Source organism: Anas acuta, chromosome 3 (genome assembly GCF_963932015.1).
Source record: "Anas acuta chromosome 3, bAnaAcu1.1, whole genome shotgun sequence".
NCBI classification, from domain to species: domain Eukaryota; kingdom Metazoa; phylum Chordata; class Aves; order Anseriformes; family Anatidae; genus Anas; species Anas acuta.
Genome location: NC_088981.1, coordinates 38691006 through 38714234, shown reverse-complemented (window position 1 = coordinate 38714234; position 23229 = coordinate 38691006). Strand labels below are relative to the sequence as shown.

Below are 23229 nucleotides of genomic sequence, written 5' to 3'. Positions count from 1 at the left end.
GCCTGATCCAAAGCCAAGTGAAAACCTCGTACTCTTTCTTGGGCTTTAGGTCTTTATCTGGACTTTAGATGCCCTAAATCTTATACCTTTAACAGAGTTATGTGGTTTTAATTTAATTTAATTTAATTTATTACTTGTTTAATAATGTGGAAAGAAATTTGAACTAAGTCATTTATTCACAGAATCATCAAAGTCTAGACAGTGAAAGGTAGTCAGTAGTTTTCTGACTGTGCTTGTTCCTAATATTCTGTAATTTCAGGTGAAACATGGATACTCCAAAAGAGTATGGTGTACCCTAGTTGGAAAAATTCTGTATTACTTCCGTAACCAAGAAGATAAGGTAGGTCCCTTACTTGTTTCCTCAGTGAGGGAAGAATACATACTGGAGTGAGTAGACTGAAAACTAAGTTTTGACTTTATTAAGATACAGGTTGGCCTGGGTAGTATAAACCCGTTTTATCTTGATAACCAGATATTTAGACCTAACAGATTCTCAACTTGGAAGGTTCCTATGTAATAGCACTATGGGCACACCCGTAAGTCTACTTCTCTTATGAGACATGATGAATATCCTGCATCTTCTTACCCTTAGCCAAAGTGATTGTCGGCATTAATTTGCCGATGGTTCAGGACTCCCTGTCAGGCTTGAGACTGATTGGAAAAGATCTGGTTGCCATTTACTTCCAGAAGTTGACCCTTTTTAATATATGTTTGCAGTGGGCAGTGACTGCAAGATTCAAGAAATTACTTTTTTTATCCCTTGATTGTCTTCCGAACCTTGTTCTTTGGTATGTCACTGTGCCTCCACACTGCTACAAGAAAGGCAGAGACTAGCAGGGTGCAGAGAGTTTGCTGCTCTGCAGATGTATGTCACATGGGGGGATCCTTTCCAGTTCCCCATCAGAAAAGGAAAAGGAGCTCGTGGTCTACAACTGATGAGATGGTTAGAAACAGAGATGAAAGAAGGCAGGAGAAAGTGAAGAGAAAATGATTTCTGAAACTTACGGAAAATACTTTTTAAGGAAGAAAAGAAAGAAATGGAGTCCAGTCAGCTTTAGGTTACCCTCACAACACTACCTAACTCTTTTCTGTTGAGCCTGGTATTCAGTTCGCTACCTGCACTTCTGAATGTTGTCAGACACAGATATTTCCAGTCATAATTACCTGCTGAGTCTGGACAAAAGACACTTACTAGTAACAGTTTTGACTCATCCTTTTGCTCTCAGGACATTGTGTTTTGTCATCAAGAAACACATTTTCATGCAATTGGGTCAGGAACAAGATTCTGAGAAAGCCTACAAAAATTGTTTTTAATATCCCTGAGGTTATGAATATTTGATTCATGCCCTTATTACCTAACTGTCAGGACTGCTGGCACTGACAAAAATGTTAACACTCTGCTGAGCCATTAAAACCCATAACAGGTAAAAAAGTACATAAAATCCCCTTTGTTACTTCCGATCTATCCAAATATTCATACTGGACCCATTAGTCTGTAGTCTCTCTATAAAGCTAGTTATATCCTTTGTTCTCCTTTTGCTTTTTATCCATTTTTAAACATTCAGCTGAAGCTTATTTCTGTATCATTAAGATGGCATTAAACATCAATAAGAATATTTTATTTTAATTACTTTTTAAAAGTGCAGTACAGAGCTAGGGAATCAAATGACTAGAGTATTGACCTCTAGCTCATTTTACACTTACTTTATTTAAGTTACATTTTTCTCCAATGAAGAAATCTCTATGTTTAATGTACCTGAATTTACACATATTTACCTTTGAAGATTTGTTTGTTTTTTTTTAACAAGCCCTTCAGGAACATCCAAGAAGTTTGCTGGTTCCTTATGAGTATATCCCTCACATTTGGAACAAGTTTTGCTATCTCTCCTAAGGCAAAATTGAAACTAATTTACTAGCTTGCAACAGAATAAGCATTTAGCTTTTGTAAGCAGAATGTGTTTTTAAAATACTATGTATGAAAAGTTTCCCAGAGCTAGTTCATTTCTAATGTTAAACAATTGGCTAATTAAAAACATACTTGTAGCTGAATGTGACTGTGCAGGAAAAAATTACACCATCTGCAGTAGTTAATACAGTAACGGAGTCCTTTTAAGTGGCATTTCAAAATGGAATGCAAATAAAAAAAAATCAGCTAATTGTGTTTTAGTTCAACTTAGTGAACAAATTGGTAGTGACTATTTTTATATGCCATGGCACCTCACGATTCTCAGAATCTACTTTGTTCAAATAGTTGAATACTTCAGAAGTGCCACAGAAAACACAGATCACACCATGCATCTTTAATCCTTACTAGGGAGTACACTGAAACATAGAGCCACCATTGTGTGATGGTTTCTTCAAATGATTGTATCAACTGCTCACTTTATAAAATCACGATTCAAGAAACCCAATTGAGATTGAGTCAGGCTTGGCAGCTACTCTCCACTATCAGGTTTTCATTTTTTAAACAGTTTTACTGAGAAGCTAAGAGTCAGCCTCATCTGCTTTTCACTGTTGTTAATATGCTAAGACCAGTTACTTCAGGCTTGTACGAGAATATGGCACAGATAAGATGAGACGCTAGTTGCTCTGGAGCCCAACCATCATTCTGCCAAAGGGAAACATCTCTCTCTTTGTGCTGAATCTCTGTAAACATTAGTAGACATCACAAACAATACAGAAACAATAGTAAAGGCTTCTTCTCTGCAACATTAAATACCAGACTCATTTGAACATCATGATGTATGAATGGCCAGAGGAAGAGCAGTGGTGCTATGGAAAGGGAGGAACCTTTACGTAAAATAGCCAGAAAGTACTGTCAGCCTCTGTCAGTCCTTTCACCCAGTTATGAAGATGGATGTTTGCTGTGGTTTCCTGTTGATAATGAGTATGAAATACTTCTAGGAAAATTTCCTTTTGAATGGCATTTCATACAAAATATTGCATGATAAATGATCGTAACTATACATACAGCTTAAGTCTCAAATATTTCGAACTATTGGACTGCAAAATGAAGCAAACTAAGAAGGTCTGCTACACAAAACATTTACCTTTTGAATTCATAGCATGAACAAAATAGATATTTCAACACCGCTGGCCTCTGAAATGACAAGACTATTATTAAGGCTCTAGACTTGACCCAAGGAATTTTTACTTGGAAGCAGGTCTGGAAACTCTGAAAACGTACTTCTCTCACCCTAACAGACATTTATTACATTAATTAGATACAGAAGCAGACCTGGAAAAGAATTTTAAAAATTCTCACTTTCAGACTTTGGCACATATCATTCACATATCATTCATTTATCTGCAACAGCTCATTTATCTGGCATTACATGACAGGAGTGAAAATGGATAAATGAGTATTGATGCCAGTTTTATGTTTTTGTTTTGTTTTGATTTTGTTTGTTTGTTTCTGTTTGTAGAATAAGAAATATAACATTAGTATGCACTGAAATAAACATGTGCTGTCTGACCACTTCTAATATTTACTTTCAGTTTCCTCTTGGTCAAATCAAGCTTTTTGAGGCCAAAGTTGAAGAAGTTGATAGGTCCTGTGACTCTGATGAAGATTATGAAGCTAGTGGTCGCAGTTTATTATCAACACATTACACTGTTGTTATCCACCCCAAAGATCAAGGACCAACTTACCTTCTTATAGGATCCAAGCATGAGAAGGTAATGAAAGGACTTTTTAATTGAGTTTCAGTGACATGTCTATGACTGTGGTGCTGTGATATCAACACTTCCTAAAGATGAGGGGAAAGGGGATCTGCAAGCCATATGGCTTGTAGTTTGATGTAATAAACAAAGAGAAATAACCTGTTTCATGAACATCGATCAGTCTGTGAACCAGTGCTATCATTGATAATCCCTTTTGAAATAGCCAAAAATATTTAGGCTTAAATACTACATAAAGTGGTGGTGTAGAATACTAAATATGCTGTAAATTGAGAATTTTGCTCACACTGCAGTAACTCGTAGATAGACCTCTAGCAGATCTTCCAGAGAGTTCTGGTATATTGTTACCTGTTTTCATTGTTAGGAGTAACAGTAGGGAAGTGAGAGAGATGGTTAAAAACGTTATTATTGTTTATTTGCTATTTCTATTATTGCTTACATTATTATGTACTGACTAATCCTGTAGACCTCATTTTGCTTTTTGGCCTAACTCCTCAGTTTAGCAGGATCTGGCAGTGATGAAAAAGCACTTACATTAGCTTTCTGAAGAAGAAAAGAAGAACTCGCTGATAATTAGGCATGATTTCTGAGGGTAAAAGGCTTCAGAAGAGAGCCTTGTCCAATTTTCCTTACTTAATGCTTGCAACATGGAGTGGCCATGAGTATGGATGTGAAAGTGAAACAAAGGCCAACTCCTTTGTGCTTCACCAGGAGCGTATGGCAATTGGTTTAAAGTTGAAAGCAAAATCTTTGTGAAAAAGCTACTTCCAACACAGCTGAATCCTTCAAAACCAATTCAACTTCTGACTTAATTCCTTTAAAACTTGATGTTCAGTATATTTTAATGCTCTTAAAAGTCTGGTGGAATGAATGAGTGAGTTGCTGTGTATTTTTCTACTTTAGGACACATGGCTTTATCATCTGACGGTTGCTGCTGGAAGTACCAACGTAAATGTTGGCTCTGAGTTTGAACAACTTATTTGCAAATTACTAAATATGGAAGGTGATACCAGTAAGTTACTTTTTGTTTCAACACACTAATATTGTCATACTGTCATACATATCAGTTATATTGAGAAAATAATTATCCTAAGATTGTAAAAAAAAAAAATAAATTAAAAAAAAAAAGTAATAAAAAATAGACAAATTGAAGTTTTAGGCATAATTCTGAGAGTTTTTAGTAAATGCTTACATGCATTACAAGATTTTTTTGGTCTATACAAGGCAGGTCAGTTAACCTTTTTGTTAAGGTTACATTTATGCTAACTTTCCAGCAGAGCTATCTGCTCTGTGAAACAGTATTACAGACACTAACGTGCCCTGTAAAACACTCTGAACAGGCCTGACAGGGCTTTGAATCTCTTATGTAAAATACCATTAATAAAATCATTAACAAAATTATTCCTATTCAATAAAAAATGCAACTACTAAGGTCCTGTTTCTATAGCATATTGAAATCAGTAGGAATGGAATTTGTACTTTAGGTCAAAATCTAGAACAGTATTTGTAGAACAGATGATAATTATTTAGAAGCTAACAGATACCCAACTCCCACTTGATGTAGGGGGCTTTAAATGCAACTACGTATAGAACTGCATTTTGAAATTCCGATCTCTTATGCTACATGAAAGAAGTGCTTCCTAAAAGAAGACCATAGACCTCGTGTTTCAAAGCTTTCTGTAAAAAATATATATATATATATATATATATTTAGTGGTTTTATTTAGTGAAGTTTCAGAATTCATGTTTCTGGTATAATCCATTTAGCTAGAGCAACTGTTCCAGTTCTGAATGCCAAAGTCTATTCAGAGGGAAATACCCCTCAATCTGCCTCTAGAAGCAAGATTCCAGCACCTTCTTAATTCATCTCTGGGGACAGTTCACCTTGATGTCACACTAATTCCCAAAACAGTGGCTATCCATCACATCCTGTGCCGCTATGAATAGATGAAGTAGTAGCTGTAAAAGAAGAACACCACATACTGTTTTCTTGTGCTTGCTGGATCTGCAAGAAGCTCTTTTTCAAATTCAAAATATTCAAGCAGAAGTCACAGACAAACTCACTGACATTCTGTGCCAGCAAATTTAGGATTCATCTTGCAAACTCCTACTCATATAATTATTCTCACATAAAACCTCATAAAGAATCTGGTCCTGAGAAGTTTTATGATTTTGCATAGTCTCACAGTTCGTAGCAAAAGCCTGCAATCCTACAGACTCATTATCATGATTTGAGATACAGCTACGAGAACTTAGAAGCCAGGTCCCACTACCAGCATGAGGTGGAGCTGTGAATTTCAGCAGAAAGAAACTGATGTAGTATCTTAAAAGCTTCATCTTGCTGAGGCTCTTTCTTGGCCCCGCTGCATAGATAAGCACAAAGAAGTTAGAGATTGTGGGGAGAGGAAGGATTACTGTAATTCAACAATTTATCTTCTTGATATTGATATACTCAGTCCAGCTAGTCTAAGGCATATGTGCAGTATGGAGGGATGCAGCAGTTCGGAATGAGGGAACTTTCCTTAAAAACAAAAACAAAAGAGTACACCCAGAAACATTATAATTTTTGCTCTGGTTTCTTAAGACAACAAAGTTCATTTGATTGCATTTTTCACGTCTGTCTCTGGCACCCACAGTAATTTTTGAACATTGGGCCACTAGTACAACTAATTGAAATCAATCAAAGATAGTTACATTCTTACAGGTGTTGTGAAAAGAGGTACCCAGGTAGACAAGTGATTCAATGAATGCCATAATTGAGGAAAATAATGTACTAGATCCCAAAGAATCCAGAAGATACTTACAAAATACATAATAGAGTATCCTTCTCTTGGATTATAAATAATGATGAATCAAACAAACTGAATTTATTCTAAATTTATGTACTTTAAATGTGCTCTTACAGACTCAATCTAGTAATTCTGTTGAAATGGCCTGCCTGTCTCATTTCAAGCACCTATGTCAGAACATCATGAAATAGTTCAGTCTACAGATGTGAAAAACATAGCAAGGAAGAATCCATAGTCTCAAAAACTGATAAGTATTTTAGTAGATTCAGCTCTTAACACATAGAGGAGTTTAGAATATTAAGTATCAGAATCTAGAAGAACAAAAAAGTAATCTGCAAAAAGATACTGTACTGACAAGAAAACAAAGATCATTTGTGAAAAGAGTAAACACTTGATAGAATATACAGTTAGATTGGTATTTGCTTTCTTTCTTAGTCTACTTAATAAGGTTTTAGGAGACATTCAGCTATTACAGATTCAGGACATATCTTCATGTTGAGTCACTATTTAATGAGGTGTTAAGGGGTTCTTGTGTTGAAGACAATGCCTTTTAAATTATAAATCTGATGCTTGCAGTCTTTTAAGATAAGAAAGCATTTTTTTAAAAAAAGCAAATAGAATTTAAGTTGATTGTTTGACATTTTATTTCTCATTAAATGATGAGTAAAAAATTGAACTTGCTGTACTGAATTAATTGCAGAAAGCACATATTTTATCTGTTCAGCTTCTCAGGTTTGGAGACATCCCACCCTTTGCCACAGCAAAGAAGGAATTGCTTCTCCTCTTACAACATTGCCATCAGAAGCTTTGCAAACTGAAGCAATTAAATTATTTAAGGTAAAACCACAGTAAATGCCTTTTTATCAACTGTCTAGCTTCAGCTTCTTTCTTGAAAATTTTTCTGTGCTGGTAAGACCTTGTATCTTTTGCACTGAAGGGCCAGAAAGGTGGCTGATGCCTATGAGACAGAAAGTGCTGGAATTCCATTAACCTTCTTTCTCCTCTCTCCTACCCTCACCCAGGTGAACTACTCTTGAGTGTTAACTAATCGCCAGGATATAAATAAAGTCTGTTACAGAGACAAAACAGGTTCTTGCTGTTCTGTACACAGTGAAAGAAATTACAATTTGGTAAGCATGGTGTTTGGATAAATGAGCATTCTCCACAGAGATTGCATAAGTCCAAAGACCAAATTCCATACATCATTAACAGTCTCGAAAATTTGGATGTAAGGGTTAGGATCTGGAAAGGAATTCAAGTCAAGTACCGTATGTTCAGTTACAGCCACACTTTAAAGAAGTAGATCCACCTTATTTTCAGCAGTACTGCAGTATGGAAATGTAAGAGAGAATTAATTGATATCGATTTGGCAATCACTTTCTGAAATACATATCAGACCACAGACACTTAGCTAAAATAAATAAGAGATTACTTGTATGACTTCTATGTCATATTTTATAATGTTGTATAAATCAGTTTAAAAGTGAGTTAGGAAACTCATTTAGAAACAGAAAGTTCAGTTTCAGATATTGCATTGGTGATAAAGATTAGTTCTATGCATCCACACATAGGATCACAAAATGGCTTGTGATGAAATGGACCTTAAAGATCACCTAGTTTCAACCCCCCTGCCATGGGCAGGGATGCCACCCATGTGCCCCATCCAGCCTGGCCTTGAACACTTACACATTTTCAGATAAACAAGAAAGATTAGGCTTCCATTCCTATCTTCTATTTTGCCTGTACTCATCTTTAAGGAAGTGTTTTTATACATTAATTTAGTTATTGTGACCAAGAGAGCTATCATGTAGACTAAAGAGAGTGAGTGATGAGGAAGCTTTTTGCTAATACAGCATAACAAATGACTGACACCTGGCTTCCCTAAGACAGCAGCAGTAGTAGGAAAGTTTATATGTAGTCAGTTGTACATCAGTGAAAGTCAAGAAGTAAAACAAGTGGCTCTGAGCCCTTGTTTTCTAACCTGTGCATGTCCCACTGCATTGTGCTCACTCCTAGCATAAGTGTTTTGCACTGGCTGCCATTGTGAGTTGTCCACCTTGCATTTTAAAGACCTGCACAGAGGTAAGCTGTGCACATTCAACATGTCCATAAACTTTCCTAATGTCACAACTGTTGCAATTCCTGCAAGTGTTCCCTCCATTAGACACAGAGTTGAAAAGCTTTTTTTTGAGAGGTATATTTGTCTTAAGTCTCTCTATAGCTTTTCATCCATTCCAGTTCCTTTTCACCTCCCTTTCACAGGTAAACAGACCGATTGTGACTTAAATTGAAGCACATTTTTGATATGCAGAACATCTAAAAGATTTGTTGGAGCTTTTTGTATGTAAACTTGCATATTATTTTATTTCTAGACCTGCCAGTTGTTTATAAATGCTGCAGTTGACTCTCCTGCCATTGACTACCATGTATCTTTGGCCCAGAGTGCTTTGCAGATCTGCCTCACGCATCCTGAACTTCAAAATGAGATCTGTTGTCAGCTCATTAAACAGACTAGACGTCGACATCCACAAAACCAGACAGGACCAATACAGGTAAACCGGTATTTGTTTTAATGATACTTATTTCAACAGCCATGAAGTAACTACACAGACTGTTTAGAATGGCCAAGAGTCTCTGTGCATCCATAGCTTCTGCTTACTTAAAAGCAGATAAAATTCTGAAATAACATCTTATTACTGCTGGGTCTTCCTGAAACAAAGCTGATGTTATCCTCCATCAAAGTACTCACATCAGATGACAAGGTGTATCTGTGCCTGTGCTCTTTTTAAAGGCTTGACATACAGTGGCATATCATCAAGTAAAGGGCACGATATATGGAGCCTAATTCTCCTTTACTGCATCTTACCTAAGATGGGTGCTGCACCTTGGTGGGCAAAACCATATGACAGATGTCTCTGTAGCATAAGCATGAAGAAAACCTGTAGCATCATGCTGTGGAATTTCACATATGCTTAGCTTTTCTGATAGATGTCACCTTTTACTTTCTTGTGCTATTCTGCATGCATCCTGCATGCTAGATTATGAATATATACTTAAACTTATTCACCTTTGTCCACTGCCAGCATTTTAGTGGTATCTAAATATGTAACAAATCAATGAATTGAAATTAAAAGGAAAGGCAATACTTACAATCCATGTGGAACTAACAGAACTGGAATAACAGTGCATGTGATATAGTCATACCTACAGAACTAGGAGATCAAACAGAAAATAAGAAAGGAAATTACCACTTTAAGGCTTTTGTAATGGACACAGTTTTCTCAGGATTTCCTGTAGAAAGTAGAACACGACCAGCAGGCTTGCCTGTTACCTAGAAATGGCCCTTATTTGGAGAATGGACAGCAGGTAAGCACTGCTAAAATGTCTACTAAGCTTTTATAAAAGACATAGCATATCCAGGTCAATTAGCAAACACTGAAGTTACATACATCTTATGGAATTTAAACTAACCATAATCCATGTTTGGTACTTGCAACCACTGCTGAGGCCTTCCCTCCAATACAGATAAATAAACTGTAGCCACTATAATCCACTGACATGATATTTAAGGGTTAACCCGTTCTGTAAAACATTTGTAGCCTCACACTTTTTTTTAAGTCTTAAATTATTAACTCGGTCATGCTGTAGTTTCCCACACTTACTTCTGATACAGTTTCTTCCTGAAACAGAGCTGATGCTATCCTCCATCAAAGTACTGCTCTTTGATGAAAAGGCTGTGCTGTCAAATTTTGATTTACTACCAGGCAAGCCAGATAAACCAAGATAGAGAAACCCCGTTTTCTGAATTTCAGTATGAAGCATTGCTACAGTTGTGAGAAAAGAAAGAAAAATAAGCCTGAATCGAGAGTACATGAGAGCAGTGTGCATTAAGTGAAGGCTATGGATACATATTGAACAATGAAAATACACCAAAATAATGAATAATTGTATTTTCAGTAGTTCCTGACTACTTTGTAGGAGGAAAATGTCTTATGGGTTACTTCATTATGTGTATGAACAGGGGAGCTGAATGAAAATTGCACAGGCTGCTCCTTACATCCTAGTGCTTGGGTTGCAGCTGTAGTATATTTTTCCTGTATTTTGACTGCTTTTTGTGCAGACTGATCTACTTCCACATTTCTGGCCCTAAAAGAAACATGCTGTACACAAGTAAATAGAGAGCATTTTGGCCTTCCAGAGGTGACATGTTCATTTACTCAGCTTTTTCTCTGTGTTTTGTTTTTTCTTCCTGTTTACAATCATCTGTTACTCAACTTGGCTCAGTAAGCTTCACTGCTGGCCAGCAGCCACAGCAGGAAGTTTTACTTTGTAAGATGTTTAAAACAGTGAATGTCTTCCTTTTGTCCAGGGCTTGCAGCTCTTGGCTCTCTGCGTTGGACTCTTTCTGCCCCAGCACCCATTCCTTTGGCTTCTTAAACTTCATTTAAAGAAGAATGCAGATTCCAGGTGTGCCTGAATATTGTTAGCCAGCTAGTTGACTAGTGTTTCTTAAAGTACCTTATTTCCAATCTTTCATTTAATATTTCTTTTTTTTTGGACATACATTTTAAAATGCATTTGAATAGCATTGTGTTTCAGTGCCATGAAAAGGTCATACATGCTGCTTCTGTGCATCGCTTGGCAAAGTTATCCTTTGTTTTGATAAATAGTCTGCAATGGAATTCTGACTGTATATTGCAAAAGCATGAAGACCAAAGTGTAGCAGTTGCACAAAACACTCTGAGCCACGCTCATCTTTGGCACAATTCTGTTTGTCTCAGTGGACTTACACTCCTTATAATGCCTCATGTAAAAATGTTGGAAATCTGGCTGTGAAATCTGAATGCTCTTCGCATTTGGTATCTCCAGAGAGTTTTACTCACAGTTTACTATCCTTTCAATCAGTCCCAAGAATTGCCTTATTTCTTTTTTTGTCACAGAACTGAATTTGGGAAATATGCAATATATTGTCAGCGATGCGTAGAGCGTACGCAGCAGAATGGAGACCGAGAAGCCAGACCTTCCAGAATGGAAATTCTTTCAACTCTTCTAAGAAACCCCTACCACCATTCACTGCCCTTTAGTATTCCAGTTCATTTCATGAATGGCATTTATCAGGTAATGTTAAATAGACCACGAAATCTAAGCGCTCCCTAACCTATGCTTTCAGTGTATATGTGAAGTATATCAGAAACAGAATTTTAAGTGTTAAGGTAAATATTGTTCGACTTTCATCCTGTGCCAGTGCTAGCAATGGTGGGCACAACGTATTTGAGTTTGATTTAATCAATGAAGAGTAAATGTTTGGGAAAAAACACTTATGAGTGAGAAATATGAATGAAGTTTTTTATTTAACCTGGCCACCAGATGAATGAATTAGACTGAAGGAAAAAGAAAGGTATTAAATTCCATTTCCTTTCTTAAGATAACTTTAAAGTTAAGTATCTCACTGAAGGCATTGAAACACAGCTATAACTTCCATTATCAGCCACGAAGGATAACCGTATTTGTTACAGAACAAACACAGCTTCATTCTTAACCTTTCAGACCTCATCGGTCAAAGCCTGTAGAAAGCTTTCCATGGCTTCTGTGCATAAGGGTGCAAATCCTGGTTTTTGTTTCTAGTGGTGAGAGCTTGCAAAAAGAGTTTTTTAACAATTCACAATATTACAAGATATAAAGTGATTTTTATATGAAGTCAAAACTATATTGAATAATCTATTTTCAGATAACAGAAGTCTTTTTTTTTTCCCCTCTAAGTTTCTTAATTGCTTACTGCATGCCAAGTAAAAGAGAAAAATCAGCATGTATTTAAGTCACCCTAAAAAGTTTCAAAAATAAAGCTTGAAGAAGAAAAGGAATCACTACTCATTTATTTATATATTACTCAAAATTCATCTTCTAAGGGCTATGAAATTTGTAATTAAATAAATAAATTACTTCCGTGGGATCAGTAAATAACCAATTTGTAAATTCCACTGATGGTAAGTTATCCACAGAGGATGGAATGGATCTTAAGTTGCCATTGTTGTTCTAGAGTTCTAGAGGTACTATCCTTCAAAATTTTAGCTTTAATTCATTTTTTTTTTCCAAGTGCTTGATAGCAAAAAATATTTTGGGTGCTTTTTTAGGTTGTTGGGTTTGATGCTTCTACCACAGTGGAAGAATTTCTGAACACCCTGAACCAGGATACAGGAATGAGGAAACCAGCTCAGTCAGGATTTGCACTGTTTTCTGATGATCCCTCTGGCAAGGATATAGAGCACTGTCTTCAAGGGAACATCAAGGTAAATAAAAGTCTTTAATGAGCTGTGCATATAAAAGAGCAAAATATCTTCATTTTACAGAGCTCTCTTCAGACAATGTAAAGGAAAATATTTGCAGTCTGAAAACTGTCTTTTTTTCCCTCATAATGTGAAAGATGAAAAAAATCACTTTTTCAATTACTGAAATTCATTCAGTGAACTATATTTAAAAGCATTGTCTGGGAGACTGATATTAATCACGGAAGTAACAGCTAGATTAAAAAAAAAAAAGAAGAAGAAAGCTGTTACTAATCACAGTCTTGTAAAACCAAAAAGAAATTGGAAATCCAATGATCACTTAGAGATTTCAGTTAGTATTTCTGGTATAGCCCCAAAAGATATCACAGAATTTCTAGGTTGGAAGAGACCTCAAGATCATCGAGTCCAACCTCTGACCTAACACTAACAGTCCCCACTAAACCATATCCCTCTAAGCTCTACATCTAAACGTCTTTTAAAGACTTCCAGAGATGGTGACTCCACCACTTCCCTGGGCAGCCTGTTCCAATGTCTAACAACCCTTTCGGTAAAGAAGTTCTTCCTAACATCCAACCTAAAACTCCCCTGGCACAACTTAAGCCCATTCCCCCTCGTCCTGTCACCAGGCACGTGGGAGAACAGGCCAACCCCCACCTCTCTACAGCCTCCTTTAAGGTATCTGTAAAGAGCAATAAGGTCGCCCCTGAGCCTCCTTTTCTCCAGGCTGAACAACCCCAGCTCCCTCAGCCGCTCCTCATAGGACTTGTTCTCCAGGCCCCTCACCAGCTTCGTCGCCCTTCTCTGGACCCGCTCAAGCACCTCAATGTCCTTGTAGCGAGGGGCCCAAAACTGAACTCAGTACTCGAGGTGCGGCCTCACCAGAGCCGAGTACAGGGGGACGATCACCTCCCTAGCCCTGCTGGTCACACTGGTTCTGATACAAGCCAGGATGCCGTTGGCCTTCTTGGCCACCTGAGCACACTGCTGGCTCATTCAGCCAACTATCAACCATCACTCTCAGGTCCTTCTCTGCCTGGCAGCTTTCCAACCACTCATCTCCCAGCCTGTAGCTCTGCTTGGGGTTATTGCACCCCAGGTGGAGGACCCGGCATTTGGCCTTGTTGAACCATTTGAGGTCCAAAAAGTCATTGATACTGGCATGGGGATCTTTGGGAATGAAAATAAAGAAAGGATTCCTTATCTAAATACAGAATAATTAAGGTTCAGGAAATTCCCAGTTTTTGGCATATCATTGTTCTGGATCTTAAATCCATCTATTACTAATAATAATTTTTTTGTGGCCAAGATTGGCAAAATGCAGTATAATCTATGTTTTAGTTGAATATTCTTCAAGCCTTTTACCAAATAATGAATCTTTTTTTTTTTTTTTGTGCTTCTATCAAGTAGTCTTTTGCACTCTTTGGCCAATGCTCACAGCTGCACTTTGAGTTACAAAGGAAGGAACGGTCAGCTCTTCATGACAAACAAGCAGAGTCATCTGATTAGCTCTGCTTCCCCACCAGAATAATTACCATATGGAAAGCAAAACATGTTTTCAAAAATACTTATTTCCTTGGTAAATGCAGCCTTAGAAGCTGTTCACATTACTTCTTTCAGAAAGGTTCTTCTGTGAAAGAATGGTGCCCTGAAGTCCAGCAGGACTCACTGGACCTCAGTTCTGCCTCCTCCCAGGCTGCCCACACACACCACTGTCAGAAACCACCCTCAGTGCACTTTGTTAACAAACTTCATACAAACATCAAAACAAACAGTTAGTAAAAGGGGCCTGAAAATCTCCAGCATACAGCAGAAGGAGAAGGCAGAGATCAAAGGCATTTGATTAATTATATAACAACTCACTTTGTATAATTACATACTCATTGGCTGCTGCTAAATCAAGTACCTGTCCTTTCCGCATAAACATATTATGGCTTATTTCCAAAGTTAGGGTGTGTGTTCCAGGATAAACCAACAACAGAAAAGCTAATTATTAAATGTTCCAACTAAGAACAGCTAGTAAAGTTATCTTCTATTTAGTTTAAAGATTCAAGCTATGTAAGTTTCCAATATGTAATAGGTAAATGATATTAAAATAAGTAGGCAGTTTTTATTCACATTTTTTGAAAGATGAATACAAACAAAAGTTACTTTCTTACTGATTTGTTTCTAGATCTGTGACATTATTTCAAAATGGGAGCAAGCCTCCAAAGAACAACATCCTGGGAAATGTGAAGGTACAAGGACTGTCCGCCTTACTTACAAAAACAGGTTTGTATAGCAGTTATAACATCTCTGTCTTGTGTCAGGATTTATATTTTTTTTTGTTTTTAATTTCTGCAGTTTCTTCTTATGAAAAATACTGCCTGGCTCAAAACTTGCAATAAAAATAGTAAATGGATGTAACCAGAGCAATTTAAAACATATATGTGGTGTGGTGGGTTTTACCTCAGAAAGCGGTGAGGAGGATGCTATAAAAAAGTAAGGGCAACACTGAGTTCAGAAGGCTAAAATTAAGTATTTGCCCACTGGTTTAAGTAGAAGTGGTGTTCTGCTAATGTGTTTTGACACTGACGTAAACATGTCATATTCAGATACTACCAGTCCTCAGGGCTAACATATGTCCCCATCTTCTTTATTTAATAACTTTCTGTCTTCTCTGCAGGCTATATTTTTCAGTTCAAGTCCATGGGGAGACAGACAGAGAGAAGCTGCTGCTAGTCTATCAGACGAACGATCAAATAGTCAATGGACTTTTTCCCGTAAACAAAGAACTAGCGATGGAACTGACTGCTCTTCTGGCTCAGGTAATCCTGGTGCATTAATGGCTCACACAGCAGTTTTACAGATGGAAACCTTAAATTAAGGAGGTGGTCCAGGGTTGCTTGGCAGTCAAATGGCCTTCACCTTTTCTATGTGATAGTGCAAGAAATAGACTGGGCTGAAATCTTTGTTTAAAGCTAACTTCTGTACTTCAGTGGAAATGCTCTACTGTGAGCGCTACTGTTGGCACCAGTATGGGTAAAGCTTTCTCTACCATCCTACACAGTTAGGCCCCATTTGATAAAGTATCATCTAATCACGTATCATTTCTTCATTTGCTATTGTTTAAATTATTTTTGCAAGTTAATATACCAAAGTAACAGCTGTTTAATGAAACGCTAAAGCTCCTTTACTAGAGATGGTCTTGATAAAATCTGTTTTATTTAAAAAAAAATAGACTCAAGCAAAGGAAGGTTACTGAGAAAGTTACTTAATGGTGTTACTCAAATCTAAACTGGTTTTGTAGCTGAAGATGTAGCAATCTCAGAACAGAACTAGATAATATTATACCCCGTATTTGTACAATTTATATTTGATACTTGTTTTTTCTTGCATGGTAAATATCAAATAAAATTACTTGCATGGCTTCTGTATCAGTGAAAAATATACATTACTGACAAACTGTTTCTGTTTTTCCTTGGTAAGACAGAAGAAATAAATACTCAGCAAGAAAATTACCCTGAAATAACAAATATTTTTCTTCTTTGTGGTCTTACCCTTAGGTAGAAATCGGAGATTTTGAAAGGCCTTTCTCAACACCAGCAGGGCAAGTCACTTCCCAGTCCAAGTCCAATCAAACATTAAAACAAGTTTTGGAGAGATTCTACCCCAAGAGATACAGGCATGGTTGTTCAGAAGAACAATTAAGGTGAGACATATTTTGCTGCTTACTTTCTCTGAAAACTTAGCAGTGAAATGAGGATTTTTCTAATTATCCTAAGGTACAACTGGCTGTTCTGCCAGATTTACCTACACCTGTGAGTGAAACTTATTTTCTTGCAGAATTAAAGAAGGCACTTCCTCTCTACATTTCTAATCTAAACGGAGTATCATCATTAAGCATGCGTTCTAGTAAAAGCTTTAGAACAGACAAATACTACATAGTTTTGCAAACCCCAGAGGTTTTGAAATTCTTATTTTTCTTACTCAGCAAGTGTATTTAGGTCCGCGTGTAGAGCGGAACTAGAAAAATGCACAGAAAAGAACTGCTGAAAGTAAAGGGCATAAGGGTCTGATCTAAGTGTTTGCTATTCAAATGTGCAATGTTTTGCAGCCAGTCAAATTGGCAATACGGTAACTTGGTGGACTCACTATTAATATATCACCTAATATAAAATTAATCATTTGCAAGTTACTTTACTCAGCAACTATTCATATAAAGAATAGCGTAACAGCTTAATGAATTACCTAAAGTCAATGTCATAGCAATTTTGAAGTCCAAAACACATTACAGAAATGTTTTCCTCGTTATTCCGACATGGTTGAGAGTTTAAAGCTGTTAATCATACACACAAAGCAACACTATTACATACTCAGAACATAACAGGGACTTTCAAAAGTATATGCTCAACAAATAAAAAGTTATGCAATTAATTTCAGAGAACAAAGTGTAAGAAGCACTAGCTCAGGCTAACTTGTGGAGGCTAAGCCTGTTAAACTGTTCAATTAGTTCCTAAACTATGAATTGCCACAAGTTGAAAGACTGTAGCAGGGAAAGGACCCCTCTATACCTGTCCTATTTCCTGTGTTCTTTGCTAAGGGTGCGTTTTGACTTCATAAACTTCCAGTAAGTGTAAACTGCAAGTGAAGGATCTCACCTTTACAATACATTCCCCCTCCCTTTTCCAGGGCTGGATCTCGTAGCTGCAGGGTGAGATATTCGTAGAATTCAGAGTGCTAGAAAGGTATGCCAAGTTTTTTCTGGAGGATTCATTTTCCATGGGATCATTTTATAGAACCAACAACCATTTTATTTTGTGACTACTACCTTGTAGTCACAAAATAAAAGAGCCAGTGTGAATGCATCATGCATTAGAAGCACCCTTTCTGGTAGCAGTGCCCAAATACACTGAGAAAGAGTAGCATTAAGCTCTATCTTCCACATCTGCTACCAGCCACAGGTAAAGATAGGTGCTAAGCTGGATGGATTTTTGGAATGACAGCTGGCATTGCTGTTGAGTACTGATAAAATTTGATTACCTTAGAGACACATTAAAAGCTGTACTTGATTCTCTTCCTTTATGCTGTTATTGCTACATCAATATTTAATCATAATGTTGCAGAAACGAGAAGAAACTTTGTCATTCTCATGTGCATAAAAATACTAAATGGTGTTTTGGATTTGTTTGATACTGTGTAAGTGATAGTCGTTGCATTAACTTAAATTATCGTTTTAACAAATGGATTTTTTTTGCTCATTAAACTTGCTATGGGTAAGCATTTAAATTCCTTTCAATAACTAAATTACATATTTCATTTCAACAGACAGCTTTGTCAGCGGTTGTCTACAAGATGGATGGCTCTCCGGGGGCACAGTGCTGCAGACTGTGTGCGCATTTATCTCACTGTAGCCAGAAAATGGTCCTTCTTTGGTGCTAAATTGTTTGCAGCAAAAGTAAGAAACTTTAATGAATTTGAGTAGTGTGGGTTTTTTAATATAAATGTGATTTGCAGAGTTTTTGGAAAACTCTTTTGTTGAAAATGAGCATGATACACATACACTGATTTAATCACTTGTCAAATTACTAATTTGTTTAAGCTATACGCTGGTGAAATGTAACAATCATAGTGATAGGTATACCAAATTAATAACTTCCCAATACTCTTACTGCTTGGTTTACGTTATTAATCTAGGTGGTATCTTTTCTCATATATTCAGATCTTCAGAGCCTTTTTCTTTCATACTTTTTTTGCCTGATAACTCTTAGAATATTGAAAGGCATCGTTAACTGGTTATGGAAGCAGAACTCTGCTCAGTAAATGTTGTTAAGGGTATTTGGAGCACTGTGCTGGCCTCTCTCTCTTAAACCACTGGTATCTTTATTCTCTTAATTCAAACAACTGTGTTCAGTAGAATTGTCACTTCACCCCTTATGTCTCATTAGGAAATCCCTATGTATATATTATATATATATAAATTACCTATCAGCACTCTGTTCTTTACATGCATAGACTAGTGAACAGAATTAAAAACTTTTTTATTTTATTTATTTTATTAGTGAGACTGTACATTTTATTGGACAAAGCACTGGGAGAAGCTTCAGGAGCATTAGGTTGCGTTCACAGTTCCTCCACTGGCCTATTACATGGCTTTGTAGTTCCCTCCCAGTGTAAATCTCAGTAAGATCTGTGGATGAGAAGAGCTCTGTATTAGCTTATTCTTAATAGTTATTTACATTCTGTCTCATTTTGAAGTAGTAATTAAAGAACATATCTCTTTGTAGCCTCTAGCAACATCCTCTCTTGAGAAGTCCTTCATATGGTTTGCTGTACATGAAGATGGCATAAGCATCCTTGATTACAGCACTATGGTAAGTGACTTTTTTTTCTTTATTTATTTTGGTCAAAGTAGATTTTACTACTAAGTACGTAGAGAGATTCACCAGCACAGTACACAAAAGATGGCATTATCTAGTCTTTCCTCATAAAGCAAAAACTTGTTCCTTTCAAAACACTTTCATGTTACCATTATAGGCATACTAATAATAGAAATAAGTAACAATTTCTTTGCACTGAATTTATTTTTGTTTATCAGATACAGTTTTTATATCTTTTAATGAAATGTTAATGTTTTAATCACGCAGATGTCAGAAGATCCATAGTTACAGTTCTTACAATAACATTAATTTTCTTTTCTTGAAGACTTCATTTTCCATTATTATTCATAATACATACACTCTGCAAAGTGCAGTTACTTAAAAAGATTGTTATTTTCATTGTATTATTTTTGTTTAATAGTAGGTAATATAACTGAGTGTTATTTAATTATGTCATTTTAGGCTCTGATTTTTCTTTGATTTGCAATAAAAGTTTTCACAGAGAACGACTCATGGTAATCAGTGTAAAAAAGCAATGCCTGAGAAGATCCCTGCTTTAATTTATATCCTGCAAAGAAAGAGAATGGCATGTTGCTATTAGCAAGTGCTAATATTGAATATCAGAAAATTAAAATCTCGACTTCATAATTGCATTAATATAGGCCTTTTCATTACATTTCTTTGTTGTTAAAAAAAAAAAAGAACAGTAAAACAAAAAACATGAGGAGAGCAACTAGCAGCTATACAGTAGCTGTATACAGAGAATGAGCAAAATGAGCTTGCATCAGACTGCAGAAAGCTCTATAAACACTGCCTGCTCATAGAGCTAGCTGTGGGATTTCTGCAGAGCACTGCCTGTTTACAGTGCAGGCAGGCTCTGCCTTCCATTTAAGGAATGCTCAGTTTCCAGAGAATATCCTGATTTTGTGCAGAAAGGATCACGGGTATCAGAACTGGTGCTGCAAGGAGCAGCTAATTTAAAACAGTATTTGGAAATAAGGACAAAAAGAGGCTTAGTAATCAAACAAGTAAAGTGAGTTATCATATGGGTATTGTCTCATGATGAATTTTTGAATAATCTTAAGCATATTAATATGATGTTAATGATAAACCAACTGCTAATCGTAGACTCAAAGGCCACTAGCGTGGTGTTGAACATTGAACAGCAAGAGTTGAAGGAGCAAAGCAGAGGAGCTTTGAAGAGCATTTATGTACTGTCAGAGATGTGGAAAAAAAAATTACATTTAATTGTGTGTCTATAAACGATATCACTGCCCGAAAAGAAATCCTGGAGTTAAATCACTTTAGATGTCATACACGTTCCCATTTAACTTACTTAGGCACTACTTCAATTTCAAGTGGAAACTCCTAAGAATAGTTTCTCTCAAAGTTAGTCAGGAGTTAAGTAAATTGAATTACAGACTTACGTTGAAACCTGCTCATAATAATCTAATGATCTAATTAATTTGGAATAGAAATAGAAGTCTAACTGAGGGGAGTCTTATCATATACAGTGGAAATTCCTCATTTTGAAGGTCTGGATGAATCTATCCCAAAATTTACAATTAATTTCAAGATTCCTAAGAGGCTAACAACATTTTGAAAAATACACGTGCAGTTATATTTTTAAAAGATGTATTTGTCATAATCTGTTTTTCTTGCATTGACCTGCTTATAGCTTTGGGTTTTCTTTTTTAAGCGATTGACAGTTACATATACATATAAGAGTCTGATGACTTTTGGAGGCTATCAAGATGATTTTATGCTGGTTGTTAATGATGCTCAGATAAAGGACAAAGCAACTGAAAAACTCCTTTTTGCCATGACAAAACCCAAGGTTGGTATATTACCTGAAATAGTTCCCCACCATCTGCTACTTTTCTACTTTTTCTAGTGGTTAATCCTTAACAGATGTGAAAGATTAAACACTTTCTTTATTCCTAGCATTCTGAGATTATTGACTTTTTCCAGATGGCTTTAGAGGGAGAAACAGTTACTAATGTAAGAGCTAACAGTGACAATACTGATGTGTTTTCTTTTCATGTCCCTTTATGTAACATTCCAAATTTTTCATGTAAGTACGTAGTCTGTCTGATTGATCAGCACCATAGATTTTTAAGAAACTGTTTCTGTTCTACAGTGGAATTGCAGAACACAAGATCTGAAAGATCTGTCACTTGTTAAAAATTCTAGGATATTTTTGCCTTTGGTAAAGGAGCTGTCAAGCTTTTAAAATCTATATTCTCTCATTCGCTGGTAAGATTGATTAAAACAAACAAAAAACAGTATGTGAAGTCTCTTGCTGTTATGCAGAACAATCTATGAAACAGTATGAAATTCTACATATAAATTTGGGTAAAGTCATGACTCTCAATACAGTTAGACTTAGTAAAATACATCTGTTCAAGTTTCCCTCAGACTGTGCCCTTACAGGCAAAGCTGGGTGGAATGCAAAGAGAAAATACAGTAAGTTCCCAGATGTCTTCATTCCTTTTACCTACTCTGCATCTTGAGTCTTTGAGCTCTAGTTATTTTCTTGGAAAACTGAGGGAATACATCATGAAAGTTTTTTCTAAGAGCATCATCTTTTGGACTTCAAAATACCTCTCAAAATTGAATGAAAGAAGTGACCTGTTTGAATCATTTAAGACTGAAGAAGACAAAGTATCCAGCACACTGATAGGAATAACATTATATTATTGGAAAGCAGCGATAGAACAAAGTTCTGGTAGCATTTCCTTTCTCCCCATCATTAGTCTGATAAAGTAGAAGTACTTTTCCAGCTGATTGTCGCTAGCTAGAAAGTTAGCTATTTTTTCAGCAGTCAAAACACATCACTGTATTTTTCAAAGAGACTTGTATGTTCCTGTTACAGATTCTTGAGATCACTCTACTGATTGCCAGCTATATTAACAACTTTCACCAGCAAAAAGGAGCTGCTCATCACCTCTCCGCTCCAGCATTACTGACACCTCAAAGTGGACAGAAATTCAAGGAACTGGGGAGTCAGCCACTGCTCACAAACAACAGACCAACTAAATGTCCAACTTTGTTATGAAAGTGTTACCTATCCTGATAATGCATCTTTGCTACATGGTTTCTACACTGATTGAAAACTTTTTGATGTACAAGACATACTGCATAAGCAGGTTTGTAAATGAAGGAAAGGAGTTTACATTCATTTCAATGGTATATAGCAGGAGGAATCCTTTAATTAAAGCCTGGCACAAACTGGAATGTTGAAGATGAGCCGATTTAAGAATTCTGCTTTACTGGGGTGGCTTGTCCCTATAGCTCAAAAATAAACATGTCTGTTGATAGTGATGGGGAAGGGTGGCCTTGGGAACAATTGTATACATTTTAGACATTTTCCAGATATTTTCTCAGGGACCAAACTGTCTTCACCTCTTCAGTTGCATTTTAAAAAGTACAGATTGTATAACCTTCATTTTTTAAAGGATTTTTTGTTTTTAAAAATGTCAAATAGTATATTTTCCATTTCCGTCACCCCTCTTTATTTTTCAGTACAAGCACCATGGGACCAAAACCAGCAAATTGTTTTAGAATTGTTTTAGAATTGTTTCTTCTTAAAAACAAAACGAAACAAAAAAAACATAAACACATCGTGTAACTATTACAAATCTAACAAGTATTCTCCCACTACCCTTTTAGCCATTTTTATACAGCTATTCTACTTGGCAAATCTCCAGCCTCAGCCTGATACATTTCTAAATAATCCCTCTCAACCCCAGCCTTTTGGAAAAATCTAAATTGAACAGGCACTGTATTTAGTATAGGTTTATTAAACTTCTTTAATCCAGAAATAATAATATAATCCAGATGCAAGAATGACTCAATTTAAAACACAGGAATAACACAGAAAGCCATTGTTTGAATAGTTGAGCTCGGAGACATAAGTGACACAAAATGCCATGTGTATAATGTATATACAGTGATACAGAATAATATTTTGTAAAAGATGTATTTGTTGTTTTTCATTTGTATCTATACGTTTCACATTATAAAACTAATTACAATGTTTTTGCACACTAAAGGTAAAATGTTGCATCTGCACTATTGGACTTGGGAGCACTTTCTGGTTACCTTTTTCAGCTGCAA

The 23229-nt window shown here is 36.3% G+C and overlaps 1 protein-coding gene and 1 long non-coding RNA gene across 4 annotated transcripts in view; one reads left to right on the top strand and one right to left on the bottom strand.

The window, feature by feature from the left end:
* Nucleotides 1–23092, top strand: part of PLEKHH2 (pleckstrin homology, MyTH4 and FERM domain containing H2) — a 58245-nt gene extending 35153 nt beyond the window's left edge. For all 3 annotated transcript variants that reach the window (XM_068676712.1, XM_068676713.1, XM_068676711.1), the window contains exons 16-30: nt 260–340; nt 3499–3678; nt 4585–4693; nt 7195–7307; nt 8843–9022; nt 10840–10937; nt 11411–11588; nt 12602–12757; nt 14925–15022; nt 15417–15558; nt 16297–16442; nt 18059–18188; nt 19018–19104; nt 20810–20947; nt 21986–23092. In XM_068676712.1, coding sequence (XP_068532813.1) covers nt 260–340; nt 3499–3678; nt 4585–4693; nt 7195–7307; nt 8843–9022; nt 10840–10937; nt 11411–11588; nt 12602–12757; nt 14925–15022; nt 15417–15558; nt 16297–16442; nt 18059–18188; nt 19018–19104; nt 20810–20947; nt 21986–22168 — 2019 coding nt within the window. In that variant the 3' untranslated portion in view covers nt 22169–23092. The remainder of the gene's footprint in view (nt 1–259; nt 341–3498; nt 3679–4584; nt 4694–7194; nt 7308–8842; nt 9023–10839; nt 10938–11410; nt 11589–12601; nt 12758–14924; nt 15023–15416; nt 15559–16296; nt 16443–18058; nt 18189–19017; nt 19105–20809; nt 20948–21985) is intronic.
* The window catches only part of LOC137853874 (uncharacterized), a 39819-nt gene that overhangs the window by 14160 nt on the left and 2430 nt on the right, over nt 1–23229 (bottom strand). The gene's annotated exons all lie outside the window — the stretch shown is intronic.